General features: G+C 31.9%; 1 protein-coding gene across 14 annotated transcripts in view; it reads right to left on the reverse strand.

The window, feature by feature from the left end:
- Positions 1 to 27,044, reverse strand: part of Stxbp5 (syntaxin binding protein 5) — a 164,221-nt gene that overhangs the window by 106,205 nt on the left and 30,972 nt on the right. For all 14 annotated transcript variants that reach the window (XM_078018936.1, XM_078018934.1, XM_078018933.1 and 11 more), the window contains exons 4-8: positions 23,924 to 24,005; positions 19,368 to 19,468; positions 8,631 to 8,765; positions 7,031 to 7,094; positions 5,445 to 5,528 (exon numbers count right to left, since the gene is read on the reverse strand). In XM_078018936.1, coding sequence (XP_077875062.1) covers positions 5,445 to 5,528; positions 7,031 to 7,094; positions 8,631 to 8,765; positions 19,368 to 19,468; positions 23,924 to 24,005 — 466 coding nt within the window. The remainder of the gene's footprint in view (positions 1 to 5,444; positions 5,529 to 7,030; positions 7,095 to 8,630; positions 8,766 to 19,367; positions 19,469 to 23,923; positions 24,006 to 27,044) is intronic.

Here is a 27,044-nt window from a genome sequence, read left to right on the forward strand (position 1 = left end):
AATTTCATTTTGTTGCATATGGATTTCCAGTTTTCCCAGCACCATTTGTTGAAGAGGCTATCTTTTCTCCAGTGCATGTTCTTGGCACTTTTGTCTAATATAATTGTAGTTTTGTGGGTTAGTCTCTGTGTCCTTTATTCTGTACCAGTGGTCTACCAGTCTGTTTTGGTGCCAATACCATGCTGTTTTTTGTTACTCAATTATTTTACTTCTTAAGGAATATTTGACAATGACATATATACTATTGACAAGTTTAGGAAAACAAAATGTATTCCTATAGTTTTTCAGAATAAATCACTACTAAATATAAATAAGTTATTACAAAGAATATCCCATTGCAAAAAGTAGTTACATTGAGAGATTATAATTTTTTTAAAGTAACTAAAATACAAAGTAGCAAAATGTAGATTTGAAAATAAAAGTAATAAATAAATTTCAGAATGAGCTTCAAGACATATTCTCTAATTCTCACAGTAATTTCCCAGACAAGTTTTAATCTGAAGAAACTCATCTTCTGGCCAGAAACTTTTACACTACTGAGCCTCTATCTGGAAACTATTTTTATATAACTAGAGTAGACTACCCCTCCATTTTTGTCTTCTTATTATTATTATTAGTTTGTAAATTTTGTTTTAAAAAATCACTTCTCCAAATCCTCTTTAAATTACTTTACATCATAAGAGGATACCTTTTCATTCTTAATAGTTCTTAATTGTTCTTCAGTAAACTGAGCAACTGACTTTACGTCCATAAGTTCATGCTATTATATCATTGCTCTTGGTTCATGTTGAAATATTTTGTATTTGAATTTCAGTGCAGGTGTTTCCAGGGGGAGTTTAGACCGTTTAGAAATTATTATATATAGAATTGTTCATTATTAATGACTTTCAAAAATTTTAAACTTTAACAAAATACTTTCTAAACTCTTCCCCAATATTTATGTTCTGTTCAATGTTATATAAGATTAATTTTATGAATGATATTCATTTTATTACTTTTTTTGAATTCAGAGCCTTGTGCATTTGAGGCAAGCACTCTACCAACTGAGCTATGTCCCCAGCCCATGACTGAATTTCTTTTGAGTCCCTCTATATTTCTGTAAAAATTAGTGATATTTTCTGTCCTATGACTAGTATGGGCAATCTGTATTTTTTATTTGCCTCATTATTCTCACTACATATTTATCAATTTCATTGATTATCACAAATATTTAGCTTTTTACTCAATTTTCTCTATTGTTTTTTATTTCATTGATTTTTTTTCTCTTTATTATTTCAATTTTGAGGGCTTACTTTGAGTTAAATTTTCTCTTTTCTTCTAGGTTTTTTTTTTTTTTTCCCTTGTGGTAGAAACTGAGGTCACTAATTAGAAAACTTCTGGTTTTCTAATATATATATGCATTGAATTCTACAGTGGCATCCCACAGACTTCAATACTATTTTTTTCAGTTTAAAATACTTTCTAATTTCCCTTGAGTTTTCTCCTTTGACTTGTAGGTTATTTCGAAGTATGTTGTTTCACTTTCATGTACTTATAGATTTTTCCCATAATCTTTTCATAATTAATTTCTAATTTAATCCTATCAGGAAAATGATATTTGCTATAATTTAAACTTTTCAAATGAAATAAAATTGACTTTATGGCATTAAATATGGCCCATTTTAGTGAAGGTTCCTATCTTAGTCTGTTGTTAATAATTAGCCCTTCCATTCTTTTTTTTTTTTAATTTGTGCTAACATTAATTTTTCTTCCTTTCTAACACCTGTGTCTTTAAAAATGGATTTTTTATAGAGTATGTAGTTAGTATGTAGTCTTGCTTTTTCTTATGCAATCTAGACAATATCTATCTTTTAATTGGGGTATTTAAACCATTAATATGAAAACTGATATAGCTGGGCTTTAAACAACCATCTTACAATTTGTTCACTGCTCTTCCCATCTATTTTTTTTTTAATTTTTTCCCTCTTCTTTTGCCTTACTTTGAATATTTTTAAAATTTAATTTCTCTTCGGTTTAGCTTTTGAGTTGCTAGTATTGCTGCTTTTGTTATTTCCTTTAGGATTAAAAATGGATATGTTTAACTTGCCTTGGTCAACCATTATATAATATTATACCATGTCAAATACAGTATAATAATCTTACAACAGTATTGTCTTTTGACATTCACACTATTGTCCATGTTTTAATTCTACGTATGTCATAAACTCTATCATGCATTAGCATGTGTGTGTGTGGGGTTTACTGAGAACTGAATATAAGAGTGTTCTACCAGTGAGCTTCATTCCCAACCCTTTTTATTTTTACTTTGAGAAAGGGTCTAAATTGTGTCCTCTTGTGTCAGTCTCCTGCATGACTAGCATAACAGGCATATGCCACTATGCCCAGCTATACTGCATTGTAATTATAATTAATTTGAATAATAATGACTTCTTATAGAGATTTTAAAACATAAGAAAACTTTTATTTTACCCACATATTCCTTTCCAATGGATTTTTTCGAAACCTTACACTTATGCACTAATCAATAATAAAATGAAGATTAGGTATGGCAAGCCTTCTGCCAACTTCTAAAACTCTCTAGGAAACTCTTTGCTGTCTGGTACCTTGCTAATTTCCTTTGTCTACAAAATCCTGTCCTATATACTACCTGCTGTGAAACTACTGAAAACTGTGGTTGCACGTACAGGGTCCAGTTTCTTTGCTTAAGGTAAAAAGGTAAATCTAATTCCCGTGGCTCAATAATAGATTAAAACAAGATTACTATTTAAATTTATAAAAAGCAAAACCAAAAAAGTCAGTTTTAAAAATATGTTTTCAGAATAAAATTATGGCATTTTCAGGTAAGTGGATGGAGCTGGAGAATATCATGCTAAGCGAAATAAGCCAATCCCAAAAAAGGAGGGACCATATTTTTTCTCTGATAAATGGATGCTAATCTATAATGGCATTAGGAAGCATAAGATGAGTGGAGAACTTGGGATGGGGCCAAAGGAAGGGGAGGGAATGGGGTAGGAACTATGATGGAATGTGATGGACATCATTACCCTAAGTACATATATGATTGCACAAATGGTGTGACTCTACTTCATGTGCAACCAGAGGAGTGGAAAATTCTGCTCCATTTGTGTACAATAAATCACAAAGCTTTCTGCTATTGTGTATAATTGATTAGAACTAATAAAAAATAAATAAGTTTTAAAAAATATGCTTTCAATTCTACAAGAAACTTTTAGAGAAATAATAAAAACTCTTTATTCAAAAATTTTTTTAATTTGAAGATCTTGATTCATGAGAAACAAATAGTATGATGTTATGAATAAAAAGGAAATTACTTTTGGTCAGATATATTATGCTTAATATGCAAGCATTTGTAAAGTATTCAAAGTATTGCTGTAATTACCCAATTCAGTCTGTCCTTGAGTAACAATGTTTCAATATGAAAGCATAACTCACATTTTATCTTAAAGAGATAAAACCACTTACACATTTCCTAGCAATAGCTTTATTCACGGAATGGAAAACCATAAATATCCCAGTATCCAAGTTATGATGCCAGCTACTGTTTCACACCAAAACACACACACACATACACACACACACACACACACACACACACGCGCGCGCGCACACACGCACACATGCAATCAAAAAAACAAGAAACTTTGCCATAATTCCATGGCAAAATATCTTATTTTGCCAGGCATAATGGTGCATGCCTGTAATCCCAGCAACTTGGGAGGCTGAGATAGGAGCATCACAAGTTCAAAGCCAGCCTCAGCAATGGCAAAGCACTAAGCAACTCAATGAGAACCTGTCTCTCAATAAAAAAAAAAAAAATAGGACTGGGGATATGATTCAGTGGTTGAGTGCCCTGAGTTCAATCCCCAGTACCAAAAAAAAAAAAAAAAAAAAAAAAGAAAGAAAAGAAAAGAAATCTTATTTTAAGTTTGGTTGAGGATAAAAAAGATCAGTAAAAATCTTTTTAAAATTAGATAGCAAGGAAGCTATCTAATAATATAGGATTATTACCAAGACTCAGGGGTATATATGGTTATCACCAAGACACAGGTTCACTGGCACAATTTGAAAAGCAATATAAATAATAACTTTAATGGACTTACATATATTATATCGCTCAATCATTAAGCACACAGTGAAAATGAAATAAAATTAAACTGCTTTATCACTGAGATTCCTAGAAAATAATCTCTTTGGAACAAATACAGGTTGATTATTTGAAATGACTGAAACAGAAGTGTTTCAGATTTCAAAGTTTTTTGGATTTTGGAATATTTGCATAGATTTCACCCACTAAATATCCTTAATCCCAACCCCCCAAATACTCAATATTTTGAATGGTGCTCAAAAAGCACCATTTTGGAATAATTCAGATTTTGGACTTTCAGATTAGGAATGCTTATTAACATGTACCAAAATAAAGATTATGAATTCAGCATTTATTCTACTTCTGCTACATAAACAGTATTATTATAGAACCAACCAGCATAAGAGGAAGTTTCTCTTTTACTATAGAGAAGAAATCTATTTGCAACCACTTGGGCATTAGAAGATCTAGGTCTTTAGCACCACAGACTGCCAATATCAGTAACAGATGAGGATCCAACTGATTGAAGAGTATCAGCATCATCTATGAAATAGTCTTGCTAAAAATGAAAAATGAACCTGAATTTGATCAAGCTTCATAGGCCATTCAATTTATAGGTAATTTGAGGGGAAGAAAAAAATGTCTTAAAAAAAAAGGATGTTGGGGCTGGGGTTGGGGCTCAGTGGCAGAGCAGTTACCTGTCACATGTGAGACAGGCACTGGGTTCAATGCTAAGCACCCCATAAAAACAAATAAACAAAATAAGATATTTTTTTAAAAAGATGTTAAAGACAATGAGGATGCAAACAGAAAAACAGAATGTCTGGGAGACTAAATTGTCAAAAAATAAGTGACCAAAAGGAGGAGCCACATAAGGAAAGAAGGTGAGGAGTGAGTAAAAAAGGCCTATAGATTAAAAAAGACTTAATTTAAAAGGCTTATAATTCAATCACAATCTTTACTGTTTTTTATCCTTCAGTTTTTGAGCCCCTATTATTTGCCTTATTTGGACTATAAAGCAAGCAAACTATATAACACTTATCGATACAAAAGAAAAAATAGAACATATTTATGAATTTACTTTTAAATATACATAAACTCTCAGGAAGAATACATGAGAAACTGATTGAATGGTACCTACCTGTAAGGGAATTAGGTCACCAAATAGGAGTGGACAATTTTGTATCTTTTGAATTATTTGAATAAATTAATAATGGGAGAACAACCTACTAAGTGCAATTACATGGGTTATCTAAACTAAAATCAACAAATTCTTAGAGAAGGTGTTTTGAATTAGAGAAATGAAAACAGCTTTTATTAGTAAAAGTAATGCTGTTACCTCATCATATGTGTATCTATAGTCAGCTTTCTTTGATTTGAGGTCCCATAAGACTACTGTTCCAGATTCATAGCCAATCAAAAGCTATAATAAAAGAAAAAGCCACATTAACTAGGGATGATTGTCTATTATATAAAACGTTTATTATATTCTATTATATAAAACGTAACTATTATCATTCATATCTTTCAAGTATAAATTATAACTAAATGCTTTCATTGCCAGTTACTAATCACATAGATGGCAAATAAGAACACTGAATTGCATATTTATATGCCTTTGATAAGGGACTCAATATACATTTTGAAAAAGAAAAAAGTACATCCTACGCACACATTTTCACTAATAAATTTTAATAAATTACTAATAAAAATTAACATTTGTATGTGCTTTAGAAATTATAAACTTTCCAAATTCTGCACTTTCTCAGGCAATCTCACTAAATCAATATATTGATTAGTTCTAAATCACAAACAGCCTAGAAACTCTTCATGAGACTTAGGTACATCTTTCCAATGATGATATCATTGCTTATCTTTATTAGAACCTCTAAGTAAACATATTCAACATGAATTAATTACATCCTTCTCTTCTCAGTTTCTCTGGCATTCACTGTTGTCAGGTCTCTTTCACTATTCCTTATCCCCACATTTATTCAGATGTTCCAGCCAGAAACACAAGGATCATCTGTAACTCTAGTTCCTCCCTCAACATGTAATAAAAAAACAAGCAAATTTAAGATTACATTCTCTTATCTTTCTAAATTATGTCCTTCCATCCCCAGTATCTTCATCATGGTTCAAGATATACAGATATTCTTTTCTGTTCTCCTCGACTCTATTTTAACCCATTCCATATTGGAGCTAGAGTACAGTTAAAAAATGCAAAACAACAGGGTTATCTATGCTTCCACCTAAAGCTCTTAATGGCCTTATTATTATTTTTAAGGTAAAGTTCAAATTCTATAACACGACATACTACAATGGTATATCTATTTCTTACCTTTTCAGCTTCATCCTTTACCACACTTAAAAATAAAATAACATTTCAAAAAATCTCAAATTATACAAAACTTAAAGAACATTTCAAAAAGCCTCTCCCTTAGTAACTGGAATTATAAAGAAAATTTAAGGGAAATGAGATATAAAGATAACTCTAACATAAAGCAATAAATGAAAAGCACTATAAAAACTACATAACTAAAATGTTAAAAGGAACCCCGGACCAAACTTTTTGTCCAATTTATCAGAAAATCAGGGAAAATATTTTGATCAAGCCAAATATAAATTAATAATTTTAATTTATTAAATTATTGAAATCATTGAAAGTATTTAAATTATACTTACTATTTGCAATTAATAATTAAATTTTACTTATGCTTTAGTGTATCTTTGCTTTTTCAAATTACAAATCATTCTGATTCTTTTACTTGTTTGACTTGAAAAACAAACCCTTAAGTGCATACAATATACAATCTTTATTAGCAATCTCAACTTTTCAGCATGTGGTCCTAGAATAGTTTGCATGTTTAAAAACACAAAAATCATGCATTTAAATAATGAAAAAATTTTAAGATAAAATTCTACCTTTCCCTCATCCATTGGATTATCACTTATATGGACAACAGGCCCTGGGTGAGATTTAGATGATCTAAGAAAAAAAAGAAAAGTTAAGATAGATATGTTTCTCAATTTAAAAATTTCAAAACAGATACATATTCATTGCAAGAATAAATAAATAAAGATTTACTTATAAAGGAAGAAAGCATTTCAGAAAGTATTCAATAACAGCTATATAGTTCTTAATAAGAATCACATTAGGAACCAGGGCAAATACACTACAAGTTACATTCAAGTTGATACATGTCAACTAAATATACAATTAAATACACTTTATATGTAGAAAAGAATTTTCAATTTAGTCAAAGATTTCAGCAAAGTAAACCCATTTTCCTGATAGAAACCTTAAAGTTAATATTTTTAAATAGTACAGCATTTGAAACATTAATATTTTATTTTACTTGTAGTCTCTAATTTGGGCATCTTGCCAAGTTCCAAAATTCTTACCAGAACAGGAAAAATTCTATTACATTTTTAAAAATTGACAAAGTAATGTCACCTATACTTCTATCAGAGGAAAAAGAAGTCATCTAGATAAGAATATGCCTGAAATGCTGATACATAAGGAAAAAGTATACCCCTTGTTCATAAATTCTATAGGCTAAAAAACCACTCTACTTTATGAAAGTTTATGAAATTGTAGCTGCCCAAACAAGGCCTACCCACTAGATGTCATGATCAAGTCAAAAAACAGACTCGAAAATCCACCTTACCAAGAAACTGACATATGCTAATGACATTCCTGCCATAGGAGGGAAAGCCAGTCTTAATACACTATTATAGCTACCCGGATACATTTAGAGACATGTCATAAAATTATCCTTGTATCAAAAAGACAAATATTGTAGGATGCAAAACAAGAGTATTTGTTTAAAAATAAAAGGAAACACTGAAAAAACATCTTGTTAATATCTTTAATCATTTATTTGCCTATCCAAACAACACAAGAAAAAAATGTGTAGAAAGATAAGACACAAAAAAAATCTTTAAGAGTGAAAAGTTAGCATGAAAGATCCTTAGGGACAAGTTTTTGTTAATATTGGTAAATAAAAAAAAATCATCACTGAATCAAAATTAAGTATAATTAATCTCATAATTAACTCTGTAATACATTCACTTCAGCAAATATCTGCATTATACTTATTGATTATTAAATCATATCAAAGAAGTACTGTAGATCAAGATCATCTAAATTCTGTGAGCCTATCTGTGAATCATGACAAACATTTAAAAGAAAAATTAAAAAGATTAAAGAATTTAAAAAAATCGTGTTCTTCAACTTATTAAAATTAAGATAATCTCATTAAACTTGTTCTGCAGTTTATACATATTTGAATATATGTACATGTAATGGTGTATATTAATCTATTTAAACATATAAAGCATTTAAATTTACAAACTGCCATGCCAATAGGATAATATTTACAAAAGACTAACAAATCCTAATTAGATATCAAGACATCTGACACATACTTAGTTTCATATGGATTTACTGATTGGCTATTTTAAAATGATATATCGAATAGAATACTGATACTTTATATATTGAACATTTGCTCAAACTCACAGTTCAATGGCTTTATTCCACATAATGACGTAGCCTGAGAGTGTGAAGGACTCCACATTGACAATATGTATATTACCTCGTTCAGTACCCACATAGAGCCACTTACTCTGGAAAGGTAGATGGCAAAATGTAACCCTGCAAGAGAAAATATATGTAAAAGGAAATAAGAAAAATGCCTGCCACGATTTACTGACTGCATTAACGAGTTAATTATGATGTAGCGATTCAAGAGAAGCAAAAATGATATACAACCATTAGATGTATCTACTCATTGTGATTAATATTTAATTATGTTAAATCAACTTACACAAGGTCATATACCAAACAGATAGCATGGAATGTTTGAAAAAAAGAGGAGTTTTGAAGTTAGCATGTCTCAAATCTGGCTACATCACTCATTGTGTAACCTTTAACCTATAAGCTTTAATTCCAATACCTCTGGTGAAAATAAACAATGATGATAATACACAATAATATACAATGATAATAATCACTGTTGGACCATGAATAGTAATACTATGAATTAGATAAGATAAACTATGAAGAACATACATATGATCGGAATTCTACTGAATTTATAGATTGATTTGGGGAGAAGTGATATTTAAAGCTTTTTTATTCCTTCCTATGAAGTCCTACATTTGTTCAGAATTTCTTTCATCCTTCAGTGAAACTAATATTTTCTCCATACCAACCTTACATATATTTTTTTCATGATCTGCATTTTACCCTCTATTTCTTTCCATTTCCCTTTGTGTAACTATGCTTTTAAGTTTATATAGTACAATTTAAGGTTACATTCTACTGAGTTGTTTTTAAGTCCAATCTGAAAATCTCAAAATTTTAGTAGACAAATTTGGCATATTAACAATGATCTTGACTACTGATATCGTTGACCTTATTTCTTCCATCTTTTTATTCTCATCATTTATGTTTTGATGACCATTACTGATTCATTTTCTTCATTCTTTTTTCCCCTCCTCTGTTGGTTCTAATGTTTTATATTTTCTGTTCTTTTAATGGTTATTCTTATACTTTTAAAACACAGGTTTAACTGGATAGGTAGTCTAACATCTGAAACAATAATGGGGGACAGGAAGTATTAGGTAAGTGCTCTATTTTCTGAGTTCTATCAAAGGTGGCAAAGTTGTCAGTGAACAAAGACATAACAGTAGTTCCATAAGATTATTGCCTAGTGCCATCTTCATTTAATACACTTTATGATGTTCATATTAGAATGAAAATAACAAAACATTTAACATGACATATTCTTATCATTAAGCAACACATGACTGCATGTGTTGCAGTGATTTTTAGATATCAAATTTGTATTATTTTTTACTGCTCTATAATAAATTACCACAAAATTAGTGGCTTAAAACAACACCCGTATATTATTCCACAGTTGCTGTTGGTCAGATATCCAGACACTGCATGCCTAGGGTTCTCTGCTCAGGGACTTACAAGGCTGAAATCCAAGTACAGCCAAGTTGTATTCCTGTATCCCTCTGTGGAAGTGCTGAGAAAGAATGAATCTACTACTAAATTCATTCTGGTTGCTAGTAAAATCCAGCTTCTTACTTATGGGACTGAAACTTCATCTTCTTGCTGCCAGGGAGTACATTCTCAGCTCTTAGAGGTTATTTTGCATTCCTTACTATGTGATCCTCTCTATCTTCAAGGCCAGCAAGAAAATATCTAGAACCCAATGAATCCTTCTTACCCTCTGAAATTTTTACTAGGAAGAATCCTGGACATTTTGAAGGATTACCTGATTAAATCAGGCTTACTAACTTTGGAATTTATCAGCAAAATGCTTTTTCACCCAGCTGAATGAGTGTTTAAATTATGAGGAATAGGTATGTATATGCCAGAGACAGGTACCTTGGGACTCACCTTAGAATTCTGCCTGGGTATATGTGTAAGAGTAGAATTATTGGGTCATGGAAAAGGTGAATACTGCCAAAAAATTTTCCAGAGTGATTTTAATACTTAAATTTCTCACAGGTAGGTTATGAGAAATTCATTGGCATTACACAATCTAGCCAATATTTTAGTCACTGCTGATGTGTAGTTGTGGTTTTAGTTGGTATCTTCCTGAAGACTGATTTTTGGGTAAAAAAGGAAACTGAAAAAAGAACATTGATTATTTTTTTAATCGTATGTTTTACAATAAACCTCTAAAATAGCATTCATTCATAGTGTGTATGTCTGGGACTCTGTTTTAATGTAAACTGTTCAAGCCATTTATCATTTTTCTTATCCCCAAACTTAGCATAATCCCTAGTATACAGGAGGTATCTAACATTTGGTGAACTAAACTTAATTTAGCTTCCAATACATAATGGTTTTTAAATTTTCAAATTTGAAACACTACTTCCATTTATATTTCTTCTAAGCCAGACAATAATGGTACAGGAGTCAGTCCTTTCAGCAATCTAAGTTACAATTTGACTGGGCTAATAATGCATTAGTACAGGTAGAAGAATTGCATGTGTTGTAACACTACCTATTATTAATCTACTTCACTTTTTGTCCTAAACAAAAGAAAGTATTTTCACTCATTCATTCTTTTATTTATTTTTTATTAGGACTTAGTTTATTTTATTCATGAGTAGAATTAAATTATTATTATATTCACCTTTGGTTACATATCTCCTTTTCCATATAATTTTTTCATACTGTCAATACATTTTAAGGACCTTGTGCAACCAAATGAGTCCCTGGCCCTTCTCTTTGTCTGAATTTCTTAGTTATCATAGATAATTATTCTAGGAAGGTATAACTTTCCTTTACAGTTTCAGGGTCATCAAATCGTAACTGTCTTTCCTCTGAATATTAAACAAAAGGGTTTTTTTTCCTCCTTTTAAAATTTTGTCTGAATAAATGGTTCTTTATATGCACAATTCTTTAAATGATTCAACATTTCCATATCAATAACTAATTCTCTTTCTGGATTAGAATCAGACCAAATACAGTAAACCCCCTGTCTTTCTAACAGCCTTCGGTATCATTCCATGCCTATGTTCTAGTCTTTAATTTTGATCCATCAAAATCACTCTCACTTCTAATGATTGTAAACTTTCCATTAAAGTGCTTTCAAAGAAAATTATTTTGACAATATGATATAATTACCACAGAAATTGTAATTCTAGGTCTTTAATTTGTTCCAATATTGTGATTAGTTTTCTGCTTGCTTTTCTGTGTACAGTGAATTAAATCAAAATCTTCTTAAGACCTTTATAGGTTTTGTTTTGTTTTGTTTTTAGGATTGGTATTTGGCCTACTTCTCTTTTATAGCTGTCTTAGTTTTACCCTGTTCATGGATATACTGAGTAAATTACAAGCTTTATAAACATACAAAATACAGTATTTATACAACATTATAATAAAATAATGATCAATGAGTTTTCTTTCTACATTGACTTATTTATGCTACTAAGAAAAATCTGATGCAAAGCAGTTCAGCCAGTTCCTGAAGTAACTTATAAAACTAATTATCCCACTGTTGTTTGGTATCTGAATGGATTATTCCATTTGTCAATGGCTATATTTTCTTAAAAGAACTCTGAGCCTGGTGTGGTGGTACACACCTGTAATTCCAGCAGGTCAGGAGGCAAAGGCAGGAGGAACACAAGTTCAAATACTCAGCAACTTTGGCATGCCCTAAGCTGTGAAACCCTGTATCAAAATGAAAAATTTTAAAAAGACTGGGGATGTGGCTCAGTTGCTAAGCACCCCTGGGTTCAATCGCTGGTACCAAAACAAACAAAAAAGACTTTGAACATGAATGCTTCACTGATATTTCAATTATAAGAAAATCCTGATTATTAATATATTTAATATAATATTGCATTTTCCTTTCTTTAGAATACATTCATGTTTATTTATTCTTTAATCTTAAAATATATTATCTGGAATCAAATGAAAGAGTCATATATAAACTGTAAATCAGAGTATTATTAACAAAAAGCCTTTAGAAATGTATAAGACTTAGCTGTTCAGGTGTTTAATAAACTTACAGGGAAAAATCCATTCTATAAAATATCAATAGGAAAGTTTTTATGACCACAGAGAATAAATTTTATGTGAAAGGATATCATCAACAATAAAGAACTATATAATAAAGAGATGTAAGTATCAGACAATAACAAGTACTAAATACATATATAACCTTGTCCTCAATCTTAAAATGCTTTATATTGTTATTTTAAAACTTGTGCAAAAATTTAACAAGGTTAAGAATATTGGTCATATTAACTTATAGTGATGAAAAAAGACCAGCAGAGAGTTGTAATATCAATCCATGTCTCCTTCCTAATTAAATGTCCTTTTAAGGGGGAAAAAAAATACAAGCCAAATGGAACATATTCTGATTCTGCAACTACCAGAAGTAACTTTATTTATCAAATTCACAGTTTTAACCAAAATCAAAGAACTATTTTTTATACATATAAATCCAACAAGGCATAATAATGAGGTAGACCAAGACGAAGCAGGGAGAAGATGATATATTAGTTTCTAGAGTTGTCTAAAACTAATTACCAGAAATGGGGTAAAAAAATAGAAATTCATTCTCCCACAGTTCTAGAAGTTGATGTCCAAAGACAGGGTGTCAGCAGAGCCACGATCTACCTGAAGTCTCTAGTGGAGAATCTGTTACATGCCTCTTTACTAGCTTCTGAAATTGCCAACTATCCCTGAACTCACTTGGTTTATAAATTCATTACTCCAGTCTTTTACCTCTGAGGTTATAGGATGTTCTCTCTGTGTATACAGCTTATGGTATGTGTCTTCATCTCTTGTTAAAAGAGAACAGTCAGATTAGTGCCCACCCTAATAACCTTTTATTAACATGATTACATCTGCAAAGATCTTAACTTCCAAACAAAGTCGAGTTCACAAGTACCAGGGGTTAAGACTTCAACATATCTTTTAGGGGGCAGAATTTGATCCATAGCAGGGGATGGGGCAGTAAAGGCCAGATCTCCAAAGTGCTCCACTAAGACATCCTTTTCAGGCAATGAGGATTTAGATGCTATAGATATTGGCAAATTAAGTTCATTTAGTAAAAATTATATGACTAGTGAATCCTTAATAGGAACTGAGCCTGGCAATCAACACAAAAAATTACATGAAAATTGAGAAAATTTAAACTTTTGTGCCTTTCATCAACTTTCAAAATGTTTATGTTTTCTTCTGTTGGCAGATTTTATAAAAAAATGTTTCTATCTTTTATTCTGGTTGGTTTTAGCCTATTTCTCTTTTAGAGCTAAATTGTGCACATACACAAATTCAAATGCTAAAGTCCTATCCCCCAGTAATTGAGAATGTTACGTATTTAGAGATAGTACCCATAAAGAGATAATTAAAGTAAAATAAAGTCATATAAGCCCTAATCCAATATGACTGGTGTTCTCCTAAAAAGAAAAGACTAAGATATATACACACACACACACACACACACACACACACACACACACACACAAGACCACATAAGGAGATAGGGAAAAACTGCCTATAAGCTAAGGCAAGAGGCCTCAGAAGAAACAAATCTAGTACCTCTAGAACAGTGGGGAAATAAACTTATTATTTAATCCTCCCAGTCTGTGGTAGAATTAGCTGACTGCCAATCAAGGACAATTAGTTGGCTGTTAACCAAGGAGAGCATTCATAAGTCTGTGTTATTACTCAAATCAAATCATTCTAAGAGAGTTGAAATTGATCATTTATTTAGTATGAACAAATTGAACAAATGTCATTTTACTGGGCATGTTAAGAAGCTCAAATTATCTTAGTTTTGACCAAGATCTTAAAGGCAAGACCCAAATTTGTCTTGTTTATACTGTCAAATATATGCTCAGCAGCCAGCACCAAGCTGTACATAATAGTCATTCCATTATCTACAGAAGAAATAGGAGGACGTAAATAAAACTATCCTAATGCAGTAAGAGAAATAAAATGGTAAAGATTCTGAGTCTTACAGGAAATTTTTCTGCAAATTGGAAACCATCACATAAAGTAGTAAAGTTAACTTACTCAAGTTAATATAGTTTAACCAAGAGTTGAGACTTCAATTCCTATATTTTTCCTTAAACATCATAAAAATAAAATCTATCAAAATATATCCATGTTATGGGATTGCACAGTAATGTGAATATACTTCACACTACTGAAATATATGCTTAAACTTAGAATGGTAAATTTGATGTGTACTTTACCACAATTAAAAAAATCAAAACTGGAACAAAAATATCCCTGTGACAAAAAAAATCCAAATTTAAATAATTACATATAATTTCTATTATATTTATAGATATTTCTACCAAAATAAAATCTGACTACATATGAAAATAAGACAATGAGTAAAACACTTAATTTTAAGTTAACAATTATTCAGAATCTTATGAAATAACCTTTTATAATAAGATTTTCTCTACCTTACCTACCATTAAAAGTAACTATGCAAAATGGCATAAGAATGAAACACAGTAATTTAACTTAGTTAGCCCAAATCCACTCTGGAATGAGGGGAAATTAACTAAGTTATTTTTATTGTGCTTCTATGTCAACAACAAAAATGAGCAGTGTGATAGTCATTATAACCATTCAAAAATAACCTAGTCTTCTCTTTTCCTGTGGATATTTTTGAAATCAGGGATAGCCATGTGATATGCTCCTTGAAATAAGAAAGGAAAAGATGAACATCTCCAAGAAAAAACTAGTTCTTTAGCACATTCTTTTTTCCCCTCTACTATGGTGACTCTTAACATGTTAAAAACTGGCTATCCTCAGCTAGGATTCCAGAGCAAAGACAACAATGAGAACAGTGTTCCAGCAAGCCAGAAAGGACATACAGAGTAAGCAAAAATAAATCATTGTATTAAACCACTGAGATTGTGAGATATTGACATAGCACAGCACAGAATACATCCTAACTGAAAAAGAATCTAAATACTGAATATAAAGCACTGGTATAAAAAAGTAAAGTGGATTCCCACAAATGAAGAAAGGAAGGATGGGCAGGGGTGACAGGATTCTCCCCTTGTTCTCCACTTGCTCTGACACAAGGCTTCCATCAGAGTATAGATACCAGGGCATTACTCAAAGCCCTGCATGCCATAGAGCTCAGGCTAAGGGGCAAAACAAGTACTGCTACTATAGACAAGTTTGAAGAGCTGAGGGAAAGCTTTTTCTCCCCTTCCCCTTCCCACTTGCAGCCAAGTATTGAGGAAAACTAGACTCCTCTGAACACTAACTTTATTCTTTCAGCCATGTGAAGAAATCATCGTCTTGAGAAAATTTAACAATGTTTGTCAATGAAGTACCAGGGCCCATTCCTTGGCATTTTAAGTTCATCCGCTACCATACAAATTTGTAGCCTTATAGACAATTTCACCCAGAGTAGTTATTTAAGAATCAGTTATTCCTCCTACAGTCTCTTGTTTACTATTGCCTTCATGAAGACCAAAGGGGAGCTGAACTTTGAATAGGAACCAGCTTCCTGTTCAAATTAAGTGACCAAATTACAGGGCTCAAAATTGGGAAATTCATTAGCTTGTTTCATTTGTAACTTTTAGGACTATTATAAACAACAACAGAGTTGTGCCCTGGCTAATAGCAACTTAACCCCAAAGGGAAGTAGTGGACACCATAGGGCTTCATCCACTAAGAACAAGAGCCACTTTCCTGTACTTCATGAAAAGGCAGCTTTTGTTTGCTAAGCTATGCCTACAGACACCCTACAGAATGGCTTACTATTCCCCATCCTTGTTTACTGGAATTTCTTGGAGATCATCTTTAGAAGTAGTATATTAGTAAGAAGCACTCAATTTCTGACCATCATCAACTCCTGAGTGTGGGTCTCCTTGAGGTTTGATCCTTCCCTGATATTTAGCATGATAACCTGCAGTGAGTATATTTATGAACTTGGACAAGATACTGTGCCATTCCTGTGCCCAGTGAGAAATATGGACATGTCTCTGATAAACAAGGAATCAGAGATATTCTTTTGCTATAATTCTAGCTCCTGGTAGAATCTCTCCAATGAAAAACAGTTTAAGAGAACTTCTATAGCACAACACTAACCAAATAACATCACTTTTAGACTAATTGTATTTAGAACCAAATAATTATTTGTTGTGGCCACTATCCATGCAGCAAGTATAGCAGAATCCCTGGTCTTTACCCACTAGATGCTAACAGCATCACTTTCCTGTTCCCAACCTGTGACAATGAAAAGTGTCTTGAGATAGCACCTGAATGCCTTAGAGGTAGGGTGCAAAACCATACCAGGTGACTACTCTGCTAGAAGCTGGTTCCATTTCCAGCAGTTAGTATGACATTGACAAGAGGATATATACTAGGACCAAGATGCTCACCTCATCCCCACATGCTCCACTCCATTTGAGGCTGGTATAGAACTTGCCCTGAGATACCACTGGTAAACAGATTAACGAACTCTGCCCATAAGTTGAGAAGTTGGCCTGATTCCCAGCAAGTAGAAAACAACTGAACCTTGATTTTTTGCTTGATCTTCTTCCCATACCACACCATTCTCTCCTTCTAATACTTCCCTTTCACTTTTGACTTTCTCCTACAAGTAGAGACATGACTCAACTAACTCAGATGATTTATCTTACAAAACAAGATGTAAACCAACAGCAAACTGCTACTAACCTGACCTCCTGCCACCACCATCCCCACATAATGTAGACATGTTCTGGTGTTAACTGGAAAAATCTGAACTGGGTCCAATTCTCAGAAGTCTCTTTAGCTTGCCTAATTTACAGGGCCAATGGGGGCAGAAGCCCATATTCATAGATTGACCTCACGGACTAACTTATATTTTACCAAACCAGGAATATAGTCTGATCCTTAACCAAAGAAAAAAATTTAAAACAGGAAGGAAAAGATAAAAAGACTATACCTTTAATGTCAACTACAACTACATAAGTATCACACTCATAAACATAAAAACCCCACCACATTAAAAAACTATGTCTCATAAGCTACAGGGGAAGGACTATATCCTTGCTCTATTTCATGCCAAAGTAAGTTCCATATGAATCTACAATGAAGTATAAAAATGAAAACTTTAAAAGTTCTATAAGAACACATGTGGAACAATGCTTTAAAAACCTGGGTTGAAAAAAGTCTTTTATTTTTATTTTATTTTATTTTTCTGAGTTTCCCTCATAACAAATCTAATCATTTAATGTTGTTTAGAGTTCATTTTAAACATTCTGTAGAGAACATGATACAAATATTAAATTTAAAAAAATCTCCATGGAATATATGCTATCATCCAATTTCATCCAATATTCATCTATAAAAATTAGAAGCTAGATTACATCATCTTTTAACAAACTTGCAAGTCAAATTGTCTTGTTCTTATTGTCACGGGACAGCATTTTATTATTTTTGTGTAGTTTTTCAGAAAAGTACTAGAAACATTGACAATTATTGTAGCCATTAATGCATATATTATCTGTATAAATTTCAAAATATATAGTTGGAAAGATGAAAGATAGTTGGTTGGAAAAGTTATCTTTGGCAGTTGTAAAACAGTAAATGAATTCAATTTATATCAGACATTAGGATGATATACATTTGGTTTATCACTTATAATTTTATAGGTCATATTTCCCTGACTTCCTAAATTTCCAAAAGGATAAAGAGGCAGGGAACACCTATAAAATCTGACCTATAAAATTGATTAATCGAAAGTCCTCCAAACATGTTTTAGAAATTCCACATTTTACTGTATTTCCATCTAAATATTTTCCCTTTTAAATTGAATAGGTATTTGATTGAATTAACCAGTGTGTACTGTCATGTAGGCCCAGACTGCATTTGAATGCTAGCAATAAAGAGCTTAAACATGCAACCACTTTCATTGACTATTAGTAAGAACAGAAATGAAATCTGACCACAAATACCCGAACTTTGGCTTCACTGGCTCAAAGTTGTCTTCATGTGTGCTTGCTCATGAAAAAAGTCTTTTAATCAATGCCCAAAGTTCATAAGTTATATTAGAACAAATTTCTTTGACCAAACTCTTATTCTTCTAAAAATTTAGCTGATTTTTGGACATATGAATAAAGAAATATGTTTAACATAATATCAAAATAAAGCAAACTCAACTGGAAAGGATCATCTGATGTCCACTGATGAAAACTGAATAAATAAATTATCTATACAACAGAATATAGTAAATAGTTATAAGAATGATTATAAAATTGGGTTGGGGTTGTGTTTCAGGGATAGAGCGCTTGCATAGCATGTGTGAGGCACTGGGTTTGACTCTCAGCACCGCATACAAATAAACCAAAAATAAAATAAAGGTCAACAGACAACTAAAAATCAGACTACAAAAGATTTAAATGTGGTAGTATAAGTGGATCTATTGGATAATGTTATAAACAAAATGAGCTAAAGGAATACTGTAATGGCTTCTCTGTCATGAAAAAAAGAGTCACAGACAGGTTTTTGCTTTTATACACAGTAAGTATTTTTAGAGGGACACAAAAGAAATTTATATGCTTGTTTCTAGGAAGGAAGACAGATCTGGAAAGAAAGCAATCTTTCTTTCATTGTATATCCTTTTAAGTTTCTTAATTAGTTTTTAGATTATGCATAAAGTTCATCACAAAAAAGATCAAAAAGTAAAATTCAAAGAAAATGCATCAAAACAGAATAGCAAATGTCCTATATACTTAATTAGAGTATACTCACCTTTCCCGACAAAATTTAAGTGAATGTAGTATGGCAGGCCTTTTTTGACGTAAATTCCATAAGTGTAAGGTATCATCAGCCAAGACACTCACAAGAGCTCCCTTAAAAAAAAAAAAGCATATTTTATACATAAATACATCTTATAAACATTAATGCAACCAAACATTTGCTAAAAAATATCTCATTCTTAAACTTCAAAACATTTGCTTCTAAGAAACATTTACCTCACCAAATTCTAACAGCAGATGTTGGAGTATACATACATCTGTATGGATGTCATTTAATGTTTGAACCTCAATAACTTCAAGTTTAACTTAATATCTTATGAAACAAAAGTGTAGTAGTAGTATATAGTAGGATACATGATTAAGACTTAGCTATTTAAAATTAGAGATTGGAATATAAAATTAGTTGGTGACTACAATAAATATTTTCTGGACTAACAGAGCAAAATATGATATAAAATGTCAAATGTTTCCTCTGATATAAAGAGGCTGATTCATAATGGGATAGGGAGAAGGGAACAAGGGAGGAATAGATAAACTTAGGGTAGAGTCGCTGGAAAGGGAGGGAGGGGGTGTGGGGTTATAAATGATGGTGGATTGTTATTATCATTATTATCCAAAGTACATGTATAAGGACATGAATTTTTGTGAATATACTTTGTATACAACCAAATATGAAAAATTATGCTCTATATGTGTAATAAGAATTGTAATGCATTCTGCTGTCATATATAAATAAAAAAATTTATGGGAAAAAAGATAATTTCTTGTTTGTTGGGTTTTATTATTCAGAGTAACAAATGTTAAAGGGATTAAGGTTTGTATAATTCTCGTTACAAACAACTGTCACTTTAGGTTATTATACTACACTATGGATTCTAAATTTTTCTTAAAAGTTAAACTTGGTTAATATAAGTAGACTGGTGTAATTATGAAGCTACTACTGGTTTCTTTTACATTAGATGTATTCATGTCCCCCAAGAATACAAGTCTTTAAATAAAAGGTTTAGGAGAACACTTTACCATGCTGTTGTTCTACATCTAAAGTTGTCTGTAACACTGGTCTTTTGCAAACTTAAATTTTTATTTATGTCATTTGATGTTCTATAATTAGATAAAAATAATCTGTCATAAGTTGTAAAATTTTGTGTTACTCTTTACTTTGGGATGGGCACTTTAATACATTTTTGGAAGACAATAAGGAGAGACTGGTTTATTTAAAGGTTGACAATATGGGATATGAAGAAATTTTGCCACTTTCCCACAAAGGGGTTAAAAGCTCTCTTAGCCTGTTTGATTCATATTTCAGTTTAATGTGAAATTATGTTAACTGATTCATATAGGCCCAGGAAATGATATATGAAAATGTTGTCAAATAATATTTGAGGAAGAAATAAGGATCAGTTTCAGAAATAAAACACCTTACCTAAGATTTATCAAGAGGCCACCTCGAGTTAAAAAACTCTGCCTCTCACCTTATTCCATGTTAGGATAACCACTCAAGTTCATTTGAAGTAAATTAAAGAAATAGGCATTTTTATAAGGATTACTGTGATTTTATAATATATAGCTAAGTAAAGGTCTGGAATTGCAAAAAATATGTTTCTTGGTTCATAGCTATTATACAAACTAAAAATGTTTTTACTCTTGTAAAAAAAAACCGCTAGTCCTTATTTTCATGGTTATATTCATTTATTTTGTATTAATATCATTCCAATACTCATGTCTTCTTGTTTCTCTGATAGAAGCACCCACCTCCCAGATGACTTTACAACCTGTTCTTTACAAACCAGACTTTTACCATAGACCCTTCAACTGACCCAAAACATTCCTAAAAGGGAAACCCAAACTGCTTGCCCCATGTCGCCCCCTGTCAGCCTGAAAGAGCCAGAGTTGTCATTGCCCATTTCCCCTTACAGCAGTAAGGGTTCCCTTACTCAAAGGGAAGAATAAGACCAAGACAGGGCTGGGGATGTGGCTCAAGCGGTAATGCGCTCGCCTGGCATGCGTGCGGCCCGGGTTCGATCCTCAGCACCACATACCAACAAAGATGTTGTGTCTGCCAAGAACTAAAAAAGAAATATTAAAAATTCTCTCTCTCTGTTTCTCTGTCTCTCTCTCTCCTTAAAAAGAAAAAAAAAAAGACCAAGACAAAAGACAAGTAGTAGATTATATTTAATTAAAAGGAAAAAAAAAGGAAATGCAGTAGATAGCACTCCCCATCACCAATGCTTTGGCACAAAATATTTCAAGAGACTTCCAGGATCAACAGACTATTGATAATAAACTTGAAGCTAAGGTGAATGCCTTAGAGGCTATTGTAGTAGTCTTGGGTGATCAGATACAAAGTCTTAAGGTCAGACAACAATTATGATGCCGTGTCGTTTATTAGTTTATTTGTGTAACTAACACCTGTTGCATACTATATCTCCTAATGGGAATTGGGAAAAGATAAAAGATACATCTATTGTGAATTTGGAATCATAACAATGTGAATTTGTATCTTTTACAACTACACCGTTACATCCAAGTCATGCAAAAAAGTAAGATTCCTGTGTTATCTTCCACCAGTTTTACACAAAAAGCTGTTAGATGATTTGAATGGTTTCAATTATTAAAACATGCTAAAACATACTGCATGGTATCTCTTAGGACTTGTTTCCTTGCTCTTTATTCTGTGTTGTTTTCTCGTGGTCAGCTACAAGCTTGTTGGACAAGTTCTAGTTCCAATATTTCAGAGTAGACATGCATAGATTACATTTAAAAAGTAAAAAAGGGGGAGATGCAGAAAGTGGTGACTTATATCATGGTCTCTGACTGCCTTGTGGCTGTGACTATGGCTGTGCTTGTGCTGGGAATTTTTGCACAAAGTTGCAGGATATGATTGCCTAGTTGCTATAGTGATGCCCTGCCTGAGGAAGCTCTGTGCAAAGGCACAGAACTACATCAGTCTTAACTTTGAGCTCAGACACCTGTCATCAGTGAAAGAGAATTCTGAGCATAACAAGATAACCACAAGAGCCACCACATTCAAGTCTGTCTGCTTTGCAGAAACATTCCCACAAATAACCGTATTGATGATAAAACCTATATAAAAAATCTGCTGTACTAGCTCTGGGTCTTTGTTCTTCTATCAGAGCTTGGTGTACCAAATGGTCCCAGGTTTCTCCTTGTAAGTGTGTATGTCTTTAAACCCCACATTGCTCCTCACCAGTTTCTAAGATTGGGCTATGTAAGTCAAGGAAAAGTTAGATACCTTTTATATTAATTTCAAAAGATTTGCAATCCTAATCCTTTATGTTATTATGAGAAATCTTAAAGTCTCCCCATTTAAAATAGGAGTTTTTCATCCAATTCGGAATGATTAAAATAGCTGTCAAAATAAGATATACATCAAATCATATCTCCCAGTCCTTTCCACCTTCTAAATTCTGAGGGGTAACTCTTTTATATAGGTCCTATTGCTATAACATGACAATTGGAAAGCTATCTGACATACATAAAGTACACACTCTCCTTTTATTAGAAAGCATCATCTTATCTATAATACTCAGACCCTAAAAAAATTTACACAATTACAAATTATTAGTATGATAGTTTTATTTAATTTTTTGTCATCTTTAGAATTTTACTTCCATGAAAACCTTTCTTAAATTCTGACATGAACATTCATCAAAATCCAGAGGTATTTAGATATGTATTTTCCTATACATTATAAATTTATTCAATGTATCTTAAGGATTTGGGAGAAAAACAACGTTCACAAACTATCCTCAAATCTAAGGAGTTCATCAGAGCCCTTTCTGGAGAAATTTCTCTTCTTTCCTTCTACAACCATCTTTCCTTGCCTGTTGCCACTTACAGTGAAGATCTATTCTCAGAGCTGCTCATGTTGTTCTAAAATCTGCAAGCACAGCGTTTCCCGAGCTAATAAAATGTTGTTTACTCTATCTCTTTCTATATAGTAAATTCAAAAAGAAGGGGATTATCAATTACTTCAACAAATAAGCAGCACAACTTGAAGCAATATCCACTTTAAAATGAAAACTGGCTTCTTCCTGGTAGTATTTCAAAGCAATTCATTAGGGCTGGGGATGCAGATCAGGAGAACACTGCCTAGCATGTGCAAGGCTCTGGGTTCAATCCCCAACACCACAAAAAAAAAAAAAGAAAAAGAAAAAGAAACAGAAACAAAAGGTCAAAGTAATCCATTAAAGGAATTCTGTTACTTATAACAGGATTCTTATTTTATTAATTTTTAATATAGACTTTGTTATACAACTTTAAATATCCCTGAAATAAAATTATATGCAGCATTTAGTACCAAAAAAAAAATTTTAACCTTATTCCCTTCTGTTTGCAACTCTATTTTGAGAAATATATCATGCAACTCTCCACAATGATGACTAAAACTAAATTACAGTTATCTCCAACCCACAATATATTAATTTTTGTTCAAATATTTAAATGTGAATGCATACAAAAAAACTGAAAGACCAGATGTAGCCCAATTTCAAATATAAAAAGGAATGATTAAGATAATTCACTAACCTCATTAATCAGGAACTGGAGCTGAATTACAGCAGCTCCACTGTCATGCTGGCAATAACATTCTACTCCCGGACGACCAAAGCTATCATAAATTCCATTAAGGAGTTTTTGATATGTGTGGCCTTTTTTTCTTTAGAGAAATTGATAAGTTATAACAAACTAATAAGTATTTTGATAACCTGGTATTTAATAATATAGGGCACTTACTGAGGTGGAGATTTAGAGTTAGGTTTACTACACATTAATTAGTTTCTGTCGATAATCAGAAGTCTCACCGATTACAGTTCTAAAAGAAATTAAAAAATAGATCCTTCTAGTAAAAAAATGAAGTATTAAACAGCAATATGGAAAAACACGAAATAGTTAAAATATTTTACTCTGGCCCAAAATCTTTTTTTTTCCTTTTAAAATTTTCATATAACAGAAAACATTTATATAACATTTTTTATGTGCCACCCATTTTTATAAACATGTTTCATAATATTAAATATTTTAATCCTCATAACCCATGGAAGAATATATTAATATTCCCTATGATAAGGAAACTGAAGTACAGAGAAATTACATAACTTGACCCAAGTCACACAACTACAAAGTAAAAGAGAAGGAATGTGAATATGCAACATGGTTCCAAGGTGTTCACTTTTTTTTCCCCCAGTGCTGGAACTCAAATCTAGGGTCACTGTCATGTTAAGGACAAACTCTACCACTAAGATGTACCCCTAGCCCTACATTCATAATAGGTATGCTAATCAATAAAATGGAACAAAAAAGGCTATACACTCAATAGAATCCCCTGTGTGCAGTTAAATACATTTCACCTTCATAATCTTGATCATTTTAACATGTTAGTACACTAATCCAATTTTCACTACTTAATAAATACTAATAGTAACCAAAATAAAAATCTTTGGTGGGATTTAATAAAATTATAACTCTCTCTATAAACTCAAATCCAGGAATATAGACATTTCATTAAGCTAGGGATTAATAAAAAATTAAATTGTAGCATAGGTTCAATTTGTGCTTCTCCCATTTGATTTCTAGACATTTTCCTAGGTAATATTTATTTTCAGTAGGGTTTTTTTTATTTTATTCAATTAACTTCTATTTCATAACTTTACAGACTGATTTGAGTATGCTTACCTTATACTCAAAACCTAGAATTACTGTTATTAGCAGTATTGATAATTGTAATAGTGTTTGACACACCAGTACAAATGCAACTACAGAAAGCAGATTTCAAATTGCTAGTATTGGCACTATGCAAATCACATCAAAAGTCAAGAGAAATATCTACATGCCTGTTCACACATTTCTTTTCTCAGGTGACAAGACAGATCATTACAGTGAGACTAATTCTAATCTTTTCAGCTAAATTATTTTTGCATCAATGACTATATTTTAAAATTCTTTTTACATGAATCAAGTTAGTTAAATTTTTCTGAGCAGACCAGGAAAACTAATGTAAAAATTGTGAGCTACTATGGAGAATCATAAAAAATATATTCATCTTAATATTATCACAAAATATATATCACTTTACTAATCTTCTAATGCTAGCCCATGACCTTTCCTTTGAGTATGGATTCAGAGTTGTTTCTCTTGAATAAAACAGCTCTAACTACCCAGATTTAAGATTTCCAGTTTATCTGGATCCAGATTTGGTGTCCATTAGTGGATGAATAGATAAAAGAAAATGTGGAATATATACCCAATGTTCTTTTTAGTCATAAAGGAAAATGAAAGTGTCATTTACAAGAAAATGGACGGAAATTGAGAGATTTACAGAAAGGGAAATAACCCAAACTAAGGTGTTCAAGTGCCATATGTTTCTTGCATATGTGGAAGCTAGAGAGGAAAAGGAAAAAAAAAGTGGAGCAGGGATCTCACGAAAACTGAAGGGAGATCAGTAGAGTAGAGGAAAGGAATCATGGAGCGGGAGAAGTGTAAGGAAAGGGAAAATACTCAGGGATGATATTGGCCGTGTTATATGGTTATGTTGAATGCATGTATGTAACAATAAATCTCACCATTATGTAGAACTATAGTGCATCGATAAAAATATAGAGAAAAATCATCCTGTATAAGTGGAAAAAATTATTTCTAGCTTAATTGTTTAAACATATCTTAAAAGATATTGGCTGTGAAATTCAAGTTCAACATTCATAAAAAAAATGTTATTCCTTCTCAATCATCTACAGTTATGGGAAATTTTGGCATGGAAAAACACAAACTATAGAGTACAGAGTTCTCAATCTTGTTATCATGTTAGAATTCTAGAACCATTGCAAACGTATTGCCAGAGAAGATGCCTGGGTGGGTAGGTCAGTTATTTAGTTAATTTGCTTATTTATTTAGGAACATCTGAGACACAGTGAGAATGGAAGATCTCTAATTTCAAGTCAGTTCATATGCCAGTTCTGCCATTATCTGCTGTAATATAATGAGAATTATTGTAACTTTCAACGTTGTAATCTGTGAAGTAAAGATGAGACTTATTAATCTAATAGCAAACTAATTTGTTATTTATTAAAATAACAAATATTAAATAACAAGTTCTTTAAATAACCTAAAACTAAATGTTATTTTACAGTGAAGGTGCCATTATAAGAAAATGTCAATTTTGAATATCAGATCACTAAACAGCATGCCACAGAAACAAACATTCACATCCTTTCACACCTATGGTGATTACTGCTTCTGGTACATGTGGTTCTTCCTGATACTAACAACACTGAGAGTTAAAATTCTTATGGAAAATGGCCAAAAACTATAAAAAAGATCTGCTTGGTATATTATTCCCATATATCATGGCTACATTCTTTATAATTAAATGAAAAAGCAAAATTTTTTTACATTAAAATGAAGATGAATCAAAAGAAGAGTACATATTGAGTAATAGTATAAATATATTTGTTAAATGGAGAAATATTATTCTGATATATACTTTTTATACATGTATGAATCAACTCTAAGGCAAAGCTAACAATAAATCTTATCTTAGTACACTGTCTCACCTTGTAACTCTGAATTCCAATATAATATTTTCAAAATGGTACCATCATCCTAAGATAACTTTGTGTCCTTAATTTTTCTACTGCTTGCCTATCCAGAGCTA

This window comes from Ictidomys tridecemlineatus, chromosome 8 (assembly GCF_052094955.1).
Source record: "Ictidomys tridecemlineatus isolate mIctTri1 chromosome 8, mIctTri1.hap1, whole genome shotgun sequence".
Taxonomy (NCBI): Eukaryota; Metazoa; Chordata; class Mammalia; order Rodentia; family Sciuridae; genus Ictidomys; species Ictidomys tridecemlineatus.